The sequence below is a fragment of the Doryrhamphus excisus genome, chromosome 7 (assembly GCF_030265055.1).
Source record: "Doryrhamphus excisus isolate RoL2022-K1 chromosome 7, RoL_Dexc_1.0, whole genome shotgun sequence".
Taxonomy (NCBI): Eukaryota; Metazoa; Chordata; class Actinopteri; order Syngnathiformes; family Syngnathidae; genus Doryrhamphus; species Doryrhamphus excisus.
Window position 1 is genome coordinate 10,926,621 of NC_080472.1, and position 15,249 is coordinate 10,941,869.

The 15,249-nt window shown below is 45.4% G+C and overlaps 1 protein-coding gene across 3 annotated transcripts in view; it reads right to left on the bottom strand.

The window, feature by feature from the left end:
• adck1 (aarF domain containing kinase 1) overlaps positions 1-15,249 on the bottom strand; it is a 40,822-nt gene that overhangs the window by 17,425 nt on the left and 8,148 nt on the right. For 2 of the 3 annotated variants that reach the window (XM_058077971.1, XM_058077970.1), the window contains exons 4-6: positions 9,586-9,789; positions 8,206-8,364; positions 5,579-5,737 (exon numbers count right to left, since the gene is read on the bottom strand). In XM_058077971.1, the coding sequence (XP_057933954.1) occupies positions 5,579-5,737; positions 8,206-8,364; positions 9,586-9,789 (522 nt within the window). The remainder of the gene's footprint in view (positions 1-5,578; positions 5,738-8,205; positions 8,365-9,585; positions 9,790-15,249) is intronic. The other variant, XM_058077972.1, reaches the window with a different exon arrangement.

Genomic DNA, 15,249 nt, shown 5'->3' on the forward strand with positions numbered 1-15,249 from the left:
ACTCCGTTCCATCTGGGAGCAGCGTGGTAACTTTAACAACATGTTTGATGAGATGCTTTATCTTGACGTGTATTTTCCCTTTTATTCCAAATCATTTCCTGCATTTATTTGTACCCAGCGTCATAAGCCTTTAGCTTCATTGCTAATCCAAAGCAAAACAGGGCGGGGTAACAGGGTAGGGTACCAGTACGGGCGGGGCAAAATCATGTTCATTGTGTCCGGTGTGCACACAGCTTTAAGATGTCACTTCAACATTTTTTTTTTTTTTTTTGTCCCGTCCAGCCATTGGGGCAGATAGTATTGTTGATCTAAATGCCCTTACCTGCTAGACAGATTTGCTCTGTGTCAGGAAAGGTGTTGGCTACAACTTCCCTGTACCATGAAATTTTATTTGCCGTTATTTGACGTCTTTGTTATGCCATTTGGGACGACCGGACCGGAGCAAGAAGAAGAACAGAAAAGAAGAAGAGAGAAGAGAAAGGTGGGGTCGGGGGGGGGCAGTAGAGGGAGAGACAAAAACAGCAGCAACAAGAATTCCCAAAACAACAACAGTGACAAACAGAACAGTTAAATGTCAATGATGGCTAAGGGTCACACTGGAGATGATATCAGTGGAATGAAACAGTCCAACTTACCAATAGCAATAGTAACAATGAGGACATGACCCATGATAGTAAACACAATTGCAACCATACAGTTACAGTAATTAAAATCTCATTGCTTGACACCATTATTACTGTAATAATAGCATACCAATACTATATAAACATCAGGGATAAGAGAGTAGATTGTATAGAGAAGCACCCATGTGCTGTGAGTGCCCATATGGAGGTGTGTTGTGTATGTGAATGCGAGTGTGTGAATGTGTAATTGTCACTGAGAATGACAAAAGGAGAGAGACTGCCTTCTACCACCCAGCAAACCCCGCCCCGCGCAGCCAGGTCAAGCCCCCACCGCCAGAGATCCTCCGGCCCCGTGGGTGTGGGCAAAGCCAGGGCCGACTCCCCAAGACCCGCCCCCGAAGCAACTCCCCGAAGAGACCAGCAAGAGGCCATGGAGGAGCAATCCCAACCGGCAACAGGGCGCCAGCAGGCCGGAGGAGAGCCGCACCCCCGAGACCAGCGGGAGACCATACCCTACTAGGGCAGAAGGGCATCGAAGGCCACACACCCGTGGGCACAGGGGCGCCCCTGCCGGCCGGAAGGGAGCCCGTCCACGGCCGGAGGCACCGCCTCCCGCCCCCCACACACCCCCAGGCAGCAGAACCCGGCCCGCCCCAGGTAACCCCAGGCCCGACCACCGACATAGGACCGCCCCGGCCAGGACAGAAGAGGCCCGGGCACACTGCCCCATGGAGGACCGGGCGGTTGAGATGGAACACCCTACGCCAGACCCCCGCAGAGCCCCCCCCCCCGTATATCTACATGGCCATATACCCACATACACATCCACACATATACATATATATATACATATATATATAATTATAATAAAACTAATCATTAATTATCTAAGTATTTAAAACAATAAATACATAAAATAAACTCAGACACATGCACACCCCATCCACTCAATACACACACATGCTGTGGACGTCCCCGGGTGGGGCGTCCGGGGCATCACAGGGTGGGGGACCCAGGGGTCCCAGACCCACAACCAGGCCCCGAGCCCAGGGAGGTACGGACCGCCAAGGCATAGCACCCCCAAACTCCCCTCGACCACGGCATCAGGGCTACTGCAGTGTGGCAGACAAAGGAGCGGGCGAGGGGAGGAGGCCCGCACATGAGCAAGCGGAGGGGGCGAGCAGGCGAGTGGTGAGGCGCTCCACTGCGCCGGCCGACATCCACCGGGCAGCTCAACCCCGTGAGGGAGAGCCATAGCTCCAAGTCACGGGGAGGCCACGCACCAGAGCCGAGGAGTTAAGACCAGCGCAAGGCCCCCGAAGGACCCCACCATCCACCGGGAGGGCCAGCCCCCCCCCGCCCCCAGAACCAGCAGCGCTCCGCCCACGTACCGGAGAACCATCCCCGACGAGCCCTAAGGCAAGACTGGGGATGGGCAAAGACAGGGACAGCGATGCGGCAGAGCATGGGACCAGTGGCAGCAGACACCCAAACGCCCGAAAGAGCACCGCCCCCCCAGCAGGCCCCACCCCGAGGAGCATGCTCCCCATCCCCACACGCCACCCCGGCCCCCGTACCCACGAGCAGGATCAGGTCCCCTCCCAACACACAGCCCGGTCCCCGCAGCAGCCACCACAGCGCAACAACCCCAAGCCACCACCGTAGACTTCAGGCCACCAGCAGCGCGGACCCCACTGCCTGGAGGCCGGTGAACGCCCCCCCAAGGGCACGTTGGCGCCCGCGACCCAGGACAGATCCAGGGAGGTAGCGCCAACCATGACACCAGGGCAAGCCCCGGCGTCAGCTGGTTCCAGCGGGACCCCCAGGAAGGCCAGGCAGACCAGACCAAAATATCCTGCAGCCCAGGGCACCCCGAGCGAGCCGCCAAGCCCCAGCAGCCAGCGGGCCAATCGCGGGGGTAGGCAGTAGGCTCTCCGGTCCAGCCCGCTACACCTGTGTGTGTGAAGATGGTATTGTGTAGATAGTGCAATTAAAAATAGGCCTGTCCCATAGGGCTGACCTATGTGTGTGGTGTATGTGTATGTGTGTGTGTGTGTGTGGAAGGAAGCTGAGCAATGGTGGGTCCCCTGCCTGCCCAGACCCCCCCCAGAACTGAGTGTCTAAGGTGCGGTTAAAATTGAAGGGTGACCAGCCAGAGGAATGCCGAGGACAAAAGGGCATCCGCAAGGAAACCCTTCGCCCCCGGCAAAACCAGTTGCAGGCCACCCCCCAAAGTCCTACATGTATGTGAGGTGGTGCAGTGCAGCAGGGAGGATCGGGGCCCCACACACGCTCACCCCGCACTACCGGCCAACCGAGCCGGGCAAGCCAGCCGCCCGGAGCAAGCCCTGGGCCACAGGACCAACCACGGGCCCCACCCAGCCCATGGGGGCGGCCAGTCCAGCCTGCCAGCTCCCCCCCGGAGGGCCCCACCAGAGATTGAGCCAGCTATGCCACCCCCGGACCACCAGGAGCCGCGGACAAACCACATGCCCCGAGGCTGCTCCTACAACCACCAGAACAGCAGGAACCGCGCCCCGGCAACACATCCGTCACCATGGCAGCCCAGGGAGTGACACCACAGAGACCGCAGGAGAACCGGGACCCGCATGGGGAAGAGCCCAACCCCACCCCCCGGGCTCGTGAGCCAAGAGTGCCAGGGCGGGACAGAGACACACACACCAGGCAGCAGAGCCCACCAGGCAGACGATACCCCAACAGCCGCAAAAAGTGAATGGCCCCCCCAGTCCCACCCTCCACCACAGCGCCGACCCGTCTCCACCACATCTCCCATCCACCCACGGACCCGCCAAGTAGGACACCCCGGAGGCGGGAAGACCGCCACCAGACCGGAGACAGAAGGGGCCAACCAGACACCGGCAAATAGCAGGGGCCGCCCGTGAGCCACCGGCCAGCCCCACCCCCCAACCCTTGGTCGAGGCCCCCCCACGACCCAGGGCCCACCACCCCGCCCCCCAAGCAAGCCCCCCGCTAATCCCGGCCCACGCCGCGCAGAGCACCACCCCCACCGCTATCCGCCCCGCTACCCACGCACCCACAGCCAGCCCCCCACCCGCCCGCCCCACATCCACCACAACCCAGCCATCCCTCCACCGAAGGGAGGGAAGCAGGTAATGCCCCACCCCAGCACCGCACCTCCCCACCCAGAGCCCAAGCTGCACAAACGAGACCCCCCCTCCCGTATGAGCTTACCAGGCGCCCCACCCGGGGCCATACACCTACCATACACAAAAATTAAAATTGAGAATAAAAATAATAAAAAATAATAATAATAATAATAAATAAATAAATAAAAATAAAAATAAAGTAAAGTAATTGATAATAATAATAATAATAGTAACCATAATAATAATATTAGTAATAATAATAATAATAATAATAACAACAATAATAATAATAATAACAATAATAGTAATAACAATAATAGTAATAATAATAATATTTATTGATAGTTATGTATGTATAATAATGATACTACTATTGATACTTAATATATAATAATTTATATAAAATATATTTTCTAATAATTTAGATCTTTTAACTATTTTAGATATGATAATAATAAATATATACATGCATACCTACACACACACATATATAGCCATGTACATACCTAAGAGGGAAGGCTCTGCAAGGGCAGCGGGGTATAACCACCCGTGCCCACACCAAGGGCAGGGCCAAAGCCTCCCATGCCCACACCCCACGGTCCCACACAGTAGCCAGGCCAGAGCACCCAGGGCAAACCCGGCCCACCCCCAGGGGCGAGGGAGGCCGCGGAGGAACCAGCGCCACCGGACGCACACAGGCCCCCCCCAGCAGCAGCAGGCGCCCACCACCCACAGGATGCGGCTCCCCGTCTACCCACCACCCCGAGGGACGGCCTGCACCACCCCCGGGACGACCACCACCACCCCACCCACGCCCCATCCCCAGATCCGGACAGCCCCCCACCAACCCCCACCTGAACCTCCAGGGGGTCAGCCCAGCAGGAAGGGACAGAGATACACGGCACCCACCCGCTCACCCCCCAGACGCCAGGGCAACCCGGCGACCAAGACCATGCCCCAAGCCAGAGGAACGAGACCGCCAGGGGCAGAGACAGGCACACTCAGCCCTTCGAGAATTACAAAAAGAGATTAATTTAAGAGATTAATTATTGGAGCCCATATAGATTGAAATTCTGACAGTTGTTCTTTGGATTCAGCAGACATTCTCTCAATTGCTATATGATCTAACAGAAGATTTTTGTAAAAGGCTATGTTCAGTTTTTTTTTGGATTTCCAATTGATAAGAATGGTTTTCTTGGCAATGCTTAACGCTGTGATGAGGAGTTGTGTGTGATTTGTTTCTACGTTGACTGTAGAAAGATCACCCAACAAGCATAATACAGGTGAGGAAGGAATAGAGGTCCCAAGTGCCAAAGAAAGGTCCTCGCACACTGCTTGCCAGAAATTACTAATGGGGGCACATGCCCACATGGAGTGTAAATAATCATCTACTACATGATCTGGGCAGTATACACAGATGTTGGAGTCGGTTAGACCCATTTTAAACATTCTCTGCCCTGTGTAGTGTACTCTATGAATGGTTTTGAACATTAAACTTCAACATTAAACTTTGGTATCAAGGTGGGGGCCTCAAACTAGCGTCTCGCGGACCGCATTTGGCCCGCGGGCCGCGAGTTTGAGACCCCTGCTTTAAGATATATTTTGACAAGTCATGAATATTTCTTGTCATGTTAATGTCAGGTAGGTCTTTTTTTTTTTTTTCTTTTTTAGATATCTTGCTATTTAGCCACAATACCGTAAAAAAGACTTTAAGCCTATTTTTGTCACCCTAAAAGTACATATCATTCCTATAGTTTAAAAAAATGTCTATCAGCACAACATTGGAATTAGCCTACACAAGCAATTAATTGAATGCAGCTTAATTACCTTGAGGAAGGGGAAGTGGGTCAGCATATTTGATACAGTCTCTGCGTTGTGGCCTTCATTCAGGAAGTCCAGCTCTAGCGGCATGTTTTTCTTGGCCTCTTCCACCAACCACATGAAGGCGAAGTCTGGGAAGAGCCAGTGGACGGCTCTGACCAACACCTTCACAACATAAAGCAGAGCGTGCATTGCCGTTTTATATTACCGCAGCTCATTTATCAAGCATAGTTTGCACTAAAGAGCTGCTGCAGCAGGATGTGTCGTGTCTGACTTCGGGTATATTATCTTGGAATTCATGGTAATGGTAATAGTTTAATTTCATTTGAACATGCATCAGATTCCAATTGAGTGCATCCCATAATCAGTTCACAGTTCCACATGTCCAAAAGGAGTAGGAAGAAGCAAAGCTTATTAAATCCTACCCCTCCATCTGGTACTTTTACAATCACTAACTGTTACATTTGTTCACTTCCTGCTTTTCATAATACAGTTTAAGGTTGTTTTTTTTTTTGTACCTCGTACCGAAGTAGGAGGTGATATGACCACACAACAATGACATAATGGTTACCATAGTAACTGTCAATATATGCCTAGCTTCTCATCTCTGGACTACAAAAGTCACTTTTACCACAGTGACATTTTGTTTTTAAAGGAAACAATCAATGTGGTTAGTTTGGAGCTCGTTTTTGTCCCAGGGGGAAATGGATATCACTTCCGAGGGGCATGCGTGTGGTTATGTAATGACCCTAAACACATCGTGGGGGCGGCCTTATGCTCGGCACATGAGTTGGAATAGCTCACTATCCGTCCATTTTCTATCCCGGTCGTACTCACTGGGGTCGCTGGTAGCTCCCAATGGGTTAGAGAGTATCTGCTTTAGTTATTATGTTTATATTATATATATATATATATATATATATATATATATATATATATATATATATATATATATATATATATATATATATATATATATATATATATATATATATATATATATATATATATATATATATATATATATATATATATATATATATATATATATATATATATATATATATATATATTATTATACATATTATTTATTATATATTATTTATTATATATTATTATTTAGTTATTTAGTTTTAGTTATTTACTTATTTTACAACCTAGTATTTTATTGTAAATGTTAAAGGTTGATGCTGTTATATTATGACAAATGAGCACAAAATAAAACTGTTACATTTGTTCACTTCCTGCTTTCCATAATACAGTTTAACCCTTAAATGCGTAAGTGGGTCAAAAATGACCCGGTCAGGTTGTTTTCTTGAAATATCTTTGTAATGAAAAATTTTTATCATTTCATATTCCAACATATTTTTGATATCATGCCGTTCACATTTTTAACTTACCTTTATGCAACACACAATGGATCCTCACATTTTCTATTGTTGTACGGGGTCATTTTCTTTTTCAAAGATGTAAAAAAGTGAAAAATGAAGATGTTTCTAACATGAAATCATTCTTGTGTGGTCCTAAATATAATACTAAATATCATACAAGTGATTATTCCTAACCAAAATGGCAAAATTGGCATAAAAACGCATTGATTCTAGTATGGGTCATTTTTGACCCACTTATGGAAGAGTGTAGGGTCCAGTCACTCGTGCATCTAAGGGTTAAGGTTTTGGGGTTTTTTTTTTAAATAATGTACCTCGTACCGAAGTACTCGGTGATATGAGCATCCAATGCCATAATGGGTACCATAGTGCGTGTCAATATAGTGATATATATAGCACATCATGACTGGTTCAAGACTCTTCATCCTTGTATTTAGCAAACATCAACTGCTTGTATTGTTTCTTGAATTGGCTCATCGTTGTGCATTGTTTGATTTCCTTACTCAATCCATTCCATAGTTTGATTCCACATACTGAAATGCTATGGCTAGCATAACGTAGTCCTAGCATAGAATTGTTTCAAATGTACTTCTTCCCTGAGATCATATTTCTCCTCTCTTGTAGAGAAGTATTGGATGACATTTTTAGCTAATTGCTTATTTTTAGCCTTATGCATTATTTTAGCTGTTTGAAGATGAACTATATCAGCAAGTTGAAGTAGTTGTGATTTTAGAAATAAGGAGTTAGTATGTTCTCTGTAGGCGGCATTATGAATTATCCTTACCGGCCTTTTTTGCAGTACATTTAGCCAGTGAAGATTGCTTTTATAGTTATTAGCCCATATTTCCACACAATAAGTAAGATATGGTAGAACCAGAGAGCAATAAAGAGTGTGGAGTGATATCTGATTGAGAACAAATTTTGCTTTGTTCGATACTGAAATATTTCATAGCAAAAGGTTTCTTCAAAATCCTGCCTCTGGGATATTTAGTCAAATATTATTGGCAATATGCAATAATATTAGATTCTGTATATATAATGTTTAGCCTGTGCTATCCAAAAGTCCCAAATAAAGTTGAACATGTGCACTGCATTCTTATTTTTTAAAATTCATTCTTATTCCAAATTTGCATTTGGACAATTAAAAAAAAAAGTTCAAATGAAGAATTACAAGATGGACGTGTATTTGACATGAATACCCACAGTGAATGTACATGCTAAAGTGTGACCACAACTGTACCTTACCTCCATCACCAAAATATCTTTGGAGCTTTGTCTTTGTACTTTGGGGTGTTGGACCTTCACAGCCACTGTCCTCCCATCATGCAGCACTGCTTTATGGACCTGGGCTAACGAGGCGGCTCCCTGCGGCTTCTCGTCAAAGAAGACGAATAACTCTGACAGCTGCAACACAACGCCAAGACACGGGAAGAGCAACAGTGAACACACACTGTTCCAAGGAAATCAGACCACCTGGAGTCGTTTGGACCAGTTCTGCTTCTCCACCGCGAGAAGCGACATTGGAGTCAATGTGAACTTGGTCACGCTCTGACCTCGTGTGGCAATACGAGCCGCAATGCTCCCCCAGCACACGGGTTGAAAAATACTGCTTTCCGTCTTCCGTCTGTTCAACGTGTCTTCTAAAAGCGAATAAATGGCCTCAGAGGGATGGGCTTGTGAGGAATATAGGCGGGTGATTTTTCTGGCCAGGACACCTCCTCCGAAAACCAAAACATCACAACGGCAGCACTCGGGTGAAACCAACATGGCAAAAAGACAAGGGGACATCCAAGAAACATCTGGTTCGAGTAATCTTCTTGGTGTTTTTGTTTTCTTGAATTATTCATTCATTCATTTTCTAACGCTTATCCTCACGAGGGTCGCGGGGGTTGCTGGAGCCTATCCCAGTTGTTTTCTGGCGAGAGGCGGGGTACACCCTGGACTGGTCGCCAGCCAATTACAGGGCACATATAGACAAACAACCATTCACACTCACATTCATACCTATGGACAATTTGGAGTCGCTAATTAAGCTAGCATGTTTTTGGAATGTGGGAAAAAAACGGAGTACATGGAGAACATGCAAATGAGGGTGGAATTGAACTTGGGTTTCCTAGCTGTGAGGTCTTCACACTAACCACTCGACCACCGTGCAGCCCAGAACTAAAGTTCATTCATTCATTTTCTGCCGCTTATCCTCACGAGGGTCGCAGGGAGTGCTGGAGCCTATCCCAGCTGTCTGAGAGGCGGGGTCCACCCTGGACTGGTGGCCAGCCAATCCCAGGGCACATATAGACAAACAACCATTCACACTCACATTCATACCTATGGACAATTTGGAGTCGCTAATTAAGCTAGCATGTTTTTGGAATGTGGGAAAAAAAACGGAGTACCCGGAGAAAACCCACGCATGCACGAGGAGAACATGCAATCTCTGTGTGGAGTTTGCATGGCCGCAGGTGGAATTGAACCTTGGTCTCCTAGTGAGGTTTTCTTGAATAAAAAAATGCAAATTCATGGAAGGTGATGGAGAAAGATGTTTCCGTTTTAACAAAAGACAAAGCAGAAACTCTTACATTAGAACAGTGGTCAGAGGAACATCTTCGCCATGGAAGATGGACTCACCTCCTTGCCAAGGTCTTCTCGAATAACCTGCTGGATCTCCTCCTTGCTGCTCTGAGGAGCCTGGCTATGGAGGACTTTTAGTGTGGTCGTGTACTCCTCCGGGAGGAGATAATCTAGAGCGCCCAGATGCTGGCCCACCTTGATGAAGGTACCCCGATTGGCACAGCACAGATCTCGAAGACGCTCTGCCGAACGTCGATGTACCTGGCAGTGGTGGGGAGGACAAAATGAAGATCTCACAGGGAGGGGGGGGTCCTATTGTAACTGCATGCTTGTGTCATGTCAGCCTGAACTGCTGCACTTAAAACTTCAATCTGGCCAAACATTCATCACTAATCAGGCAATCAGGCAACACTCTGGGGTGGGTGCTGTTAAATTACGAGGTCACATGACTGAGTATGATTATGTATGTAGTATGATATAGTACCATATAATCCTTTCTTAAATTGCTCATGATGTTCATTCATTTTCTACCGCTTTGTCCTCGGAGGTGCTGGAGCCTATCCCAGCTGTCTTGGGGCTAGAGGCGGGGTACACCCTGGACTGGTGGCCAGCCAATCACAGGGCACATATAGACAAACAACCATTCACACTCACATTCATACCTATGGACAATTTGGAGTGGCTAATTAACCTAGCATGTTTTTGGAATGTGGGAGGAAACCGGAGTACCCGGAGAAAACCCACGCATGCATGCGGAGAACATGTAAACTCCACACAGAGATGGCCGAGGGTGGAATTGAACTTGGGTCTCCTAGCTGTGAGGTCTGCGCGCTAACCACACGACCGCCGTGCAGCTGGTCAGTGTCAAAATTCCCAAATTAAAATGGAAAGTTTTCATTCATTTTCTAGCCCTTATCCTCACGAGGGTCGGGGGGGGCGGTGCTGGAGCCTATCCCAGCTGTCTTCGGGCGAGAGGCGGGGTCCACCCTGGACTGGTGGCCAGCCAATCACAGGGCACATATAGACAAACAACCATTCACATTCACATTCATACCTATGGACAATTTGGAGTGGCTAAATAACCTAGCATGTTTTTGGAATGTGGGAGGAAATCTGAGAAAACCCACGCATGCATGCGGAAAACATGTAAACTCCACACAGAGATGGCCAAGGGTGGAATTGAACTTGGGTCTCCTAGCTGCGAGGCCTGCATGCAAACCACTCGTCCATAATAACAAAGAATATTTGTTATTATTTTTGTTACTCTTATTTATACAAGATGTGCCGCTACATTTTGACCTTTAGAAAGAAGACGGTCGAGGTCTCCTAGCTGTGAGGCCTGCGTGCTAACCACTCGACCGCCGTGCAGCCTGCTCATAATGTTGTGAAATGTAAATATATATTGAATCCCCTGCTGATTTTCTAAGTTTGGCTGCTTATATAAAGTCCATCATTTTTATGGGGTTGAAGTTGTTCATCGCTGCATGTGTACACATGTGTGTGTGTGTGTGTGTGCGCACTTGAGAAAGAGAGAGAGATGGCACCATCCTGTCTGACTGAGGCAGCTGATAATGCTTATTGAGAGCTCCTCTCCTGAGACCACTGCAAATAAAAAGCTGTGAAACTAGCTCCCCTTAACCTTTGTAACCTCCCGTGCACACACCATGAATACACACTTGGCACACACACACACACACAAGGCTTTCTCCCATGGGCCGTCTGACTTGAGTGTCACCTGTACAAGAAAACAGTGGCTGGAGATTACCAGATGATACCTCTGCTCCGAAATGCAGGAACAAGTATTAGTAGTACAGTAAACCTCGGATATATCGGATTCAATTGTTCCCACTGGTTTTGTCCGATATAAGCGAAATCCGTTATATGCGTATACCGGAAAATGTCCGTTTTACGCATATATCGGATTTATATCCGGTATATGTGTAAATCGGATTTTATCCGTTATAAAAAGGCACTTCCTTGACTATGTTTCCAATGTACCTGGACGCGCAGGCAACGCTGCAAACGCTGCAAATGACGTCGTTTAGCGGCCTGTCACGATTCGGCGAATCGGAGCGCCACGATGCGGCCATCCGATATATGCGAGGGAAATTTAATGGAAATGCATTGGAACGGGACTGGAGATTTTGTCCGAAATAGGCGAAATCCGTTATAAAAAATCCGATATATGCAATGAATTTTTATTGGAAATGCATTACAGAAAAATTGGTTCTTTTTTATCTGTCCGTTGTGAGCGAATTTCCGATATATCCGAGTCCGATATAGCCGAGGTTTACTGTATCACATTTTGTGATGTGCAGTATTGTGGACCGGCCACTAGGGGTCAGCACGTGAAACATGCTAGTGTCAGACTTGATTGCCACAACAAAAGGCTTTTATTGCAGGTTTGAATTAACTCCCAGCAGGCAAAATAATAAAATAATAATCATAGTACATAGTAATAACACGGGCAACTAATCCAGTTACAACTCAACTCTGAACCACCGACATCACTTCCTGTCCACATCTACACTAACAACACATACATACGGACATGGGTTATGTATCTTTAATCATCTTTAATGTCTTAAATGGCTGATTTTCTCTTTTAATATGGACTATATTGGGTCATATGAGAGTAAAGATAATTATAGGGGTGTTATTTGATTTCTAGAAGGCGCTAATAATGTTAAAAACAGGTTTTCTGTACTCCAACTACAAATATATTCCTCTAATAAGGAATGAATCTTACTTGGAATTGGACTTTTCATGGTCGGGTCTGGAATCGATTAACCACGACAAACCAGAGATGATCGTATAAGACGCGTATCTCATCAAAGTATCCGATTCCAGAACAGATGCTCTGCTAGGTGCAAACCACCAATTACCACACAAAAACATATAAACAATATATGTTATCTACAAAAGTATTGTGAAAGATTCAATTCACGGTTATGGTGCATTCAGGTAAGTTGTCCATAAGTATGAATGTGAGTGTGAATGGTTGTTTGTCTATATGTGCCCTGTGATTGGCTGGCCACCAGTCCAGGGTGTACCCCCCTGTTTTTTTAACATATTTTGAAAAAAAATCTTTAAAAGCTACCTTTAAGATATATTGTGCCAAGTCACAAATATTTCTTGTAATGTTAATCTCAGGTAGGTCTTTTTTTTTTATTTAGCCACAATACCATAAAAAGGTTTTAAGCCTATTTTGTGTTGTTGTTTTTTTTTTATGTAAAACTACACTTTGCCATAAAATATGTAAAAAGGGCAACATTTTGAAGACAGTCCAAACCATAATCCCAAAAACGGGTCAAATGTGGACAACGAGGGAGCAGTAGCAGCAGAATATGTCATGAATAATTTGACAAAACAAAGCAATAATCCAACAAACTACAAATAAAAAGATGGTACAATAAGATAATAAGTGGAGCCAATTACAAATTAGAATATTTAATTATGACTTCTTGTATTGGAGGACTCACTGGTGGGATGACGATGTGATGCTGGACAGCTGCTGCTATATCGAGAGCCCAGATGCAGTAATTGATTTCTGCTGCAACACCAGGATTTAAAGAGTGGGATTAGTGGCCTATGAAAAAGGCCCCATTAATTATTAGGATGCTCATGATTAGCTCGTTACTGGGCTCACTGAGGCTCATCAAGCTGCCGAAAACAATGAGGGGCGCGGTGAGTGGGCTTGTGTTTGTATGCATGGTTGAACCTGCCTGGTCAATAGGCCTCGTCCGAAGGTGCAATACCGGAGTCGCCTCGCTGACACAACACAAGGATGAGAAAAATCGGCACAATTCAACATGGAAGTAATTATTGGTCATGGTTGAAGTCAAAGGCAAGGTAAATATATATATATATATATATATGTTTTTCCTTTATAATACAGTTTTTTTCGATTGTTTACACCAGGGGTCTCAAACACGCGGCCCGTGGGCCAAATGTGGCCCGCAGGACACTAGTTTGAGGCCCCCGCCTTGATATGAAAGTTTAATGTTAAGTTTGATATGGATGCTGTATGGTATCATGTACCCAGAAAAAAATATTACGTTTGATTCATGTTCATGTTAAAGGTTAAATAACTGTTAATAGTTATCCTCCCTATCCGTGTGAAAGTGGTAAGTTTTTGGCTATTTAAGCTGAAAGGAAATAACTTGAAGGCTACCGTTTAGGTCGCTAGCTCTCTAGTTTGCGAGTTAGCATGTGTCTCAAGACCCTGCAGTTGCGCAATATGTTGTAAATAAAAAGAGTATAAATGTGACTATAGTCGTGTTTTGTCATGTCTACAGGGCTCTAATAATGCTTTGTTCATTTTAATCTGAAAAAAATAATTTGTCTACCCACCAACTATATGTGCTTTCTTAACTTTTTATTATTTGCCATTTTATTATTATTATATTTATTTATTACTGATTGATTGATTTTCTTTCTTATTTATTTTTCATCTTATTTTGTGTAGAAAAATAAAAAGTAAGATATTTGAGAACAGTGGAATGTTTTATCAGAGCTTTTCTTGTAGAAAATCGGAACCAAAGCAAAGTTTATTCATTTTTCTGTTTTTAATAAATGCGTTTTTTTTTTTTTTTTTTGGAAAACCTGATGCGGCCCAGCCTTGCCCAGACTCTAGCTCCAGTGGCCCCCAGGTAAATTGAGTTTGAGACCCCTGCTGTATACATTTAGATGCAGACCACTGTATGTGGAACTTTGTGTTGGCTGTGCTGAACACTTCGTCGATTGTTTTTCTGTGAAAAATAAAAAAATATATTTCTGTGTAATTTTGTGTTCTGAGTAAAAAAATTACCAAAAAACAATTCTAAAATATTTTGCAAGAAGTGTCACACTGAACACAAAAAGGCCCAAGTCGTAGCAAGAGTAGTAGCAGAGTACGCATCTCCAGTTTGAAGCCCTTCATTAAAACAAAGCAGCAGATGACAATAGAGCATTCTTTCAATTCGCTTCTACATTTACGCCCCCCCACTAATACGCTGCAGATGACTGCCAAGGTCAGCATTATCAGCCACTAGCCTTCAATCTGTGTTGCTCCTCAAAGGAGAGAAGAAGTGAAGATGGCCTTTTATCTAGGCTAAGTACCCTCATGTCCTGTGGGAGATGAGATGAGCCTTCCAGGAAGCTGCCAATGGCGACACCTGCTGGTCACGGAGCAAAGTGAACCCCTGTGTTCACTTTCCTGAATACACTTAAGGTATAATGGACATGTTTCCTCACCATGGTCTCTGTTTTATGGCATATTCTGTTTCCTGGCCGACACTTAGTCGTTGACATGGCGACAACTGATGATGTTGATGATTTGTGTTGTATGGTATCGTTATTTGGTTGGTCTTGTTCTCCTCTTATGGAGCGGTGGAGCCCCGTCACTAACTCATCCATTCCACACGTTATCTCCTTCTTCAATTCATCAACCTGATTGCTCTTAGATTTTGATGATTTGTGATCATGTGATCATGCGCTATATCAGGGGTCTCAAACTCAATTAACTTGGGGGCCACTGGAGCTAAGGTCTGGGCGAGGCTGGGCCGCATCAGGTTTTCCAAAACAAAAAACAAAAAAAAACGCATTTATTAAAAACAGAAAAATGAATAAACTTTGCTTTGGTTTCAATTTTCTACAAGAAAAGTTCTGATAAAACATTCCACTGTTCTCAAATATCTTACTTTTTATTTTTCTACACAAAATAAGATGAAAAATAAATAA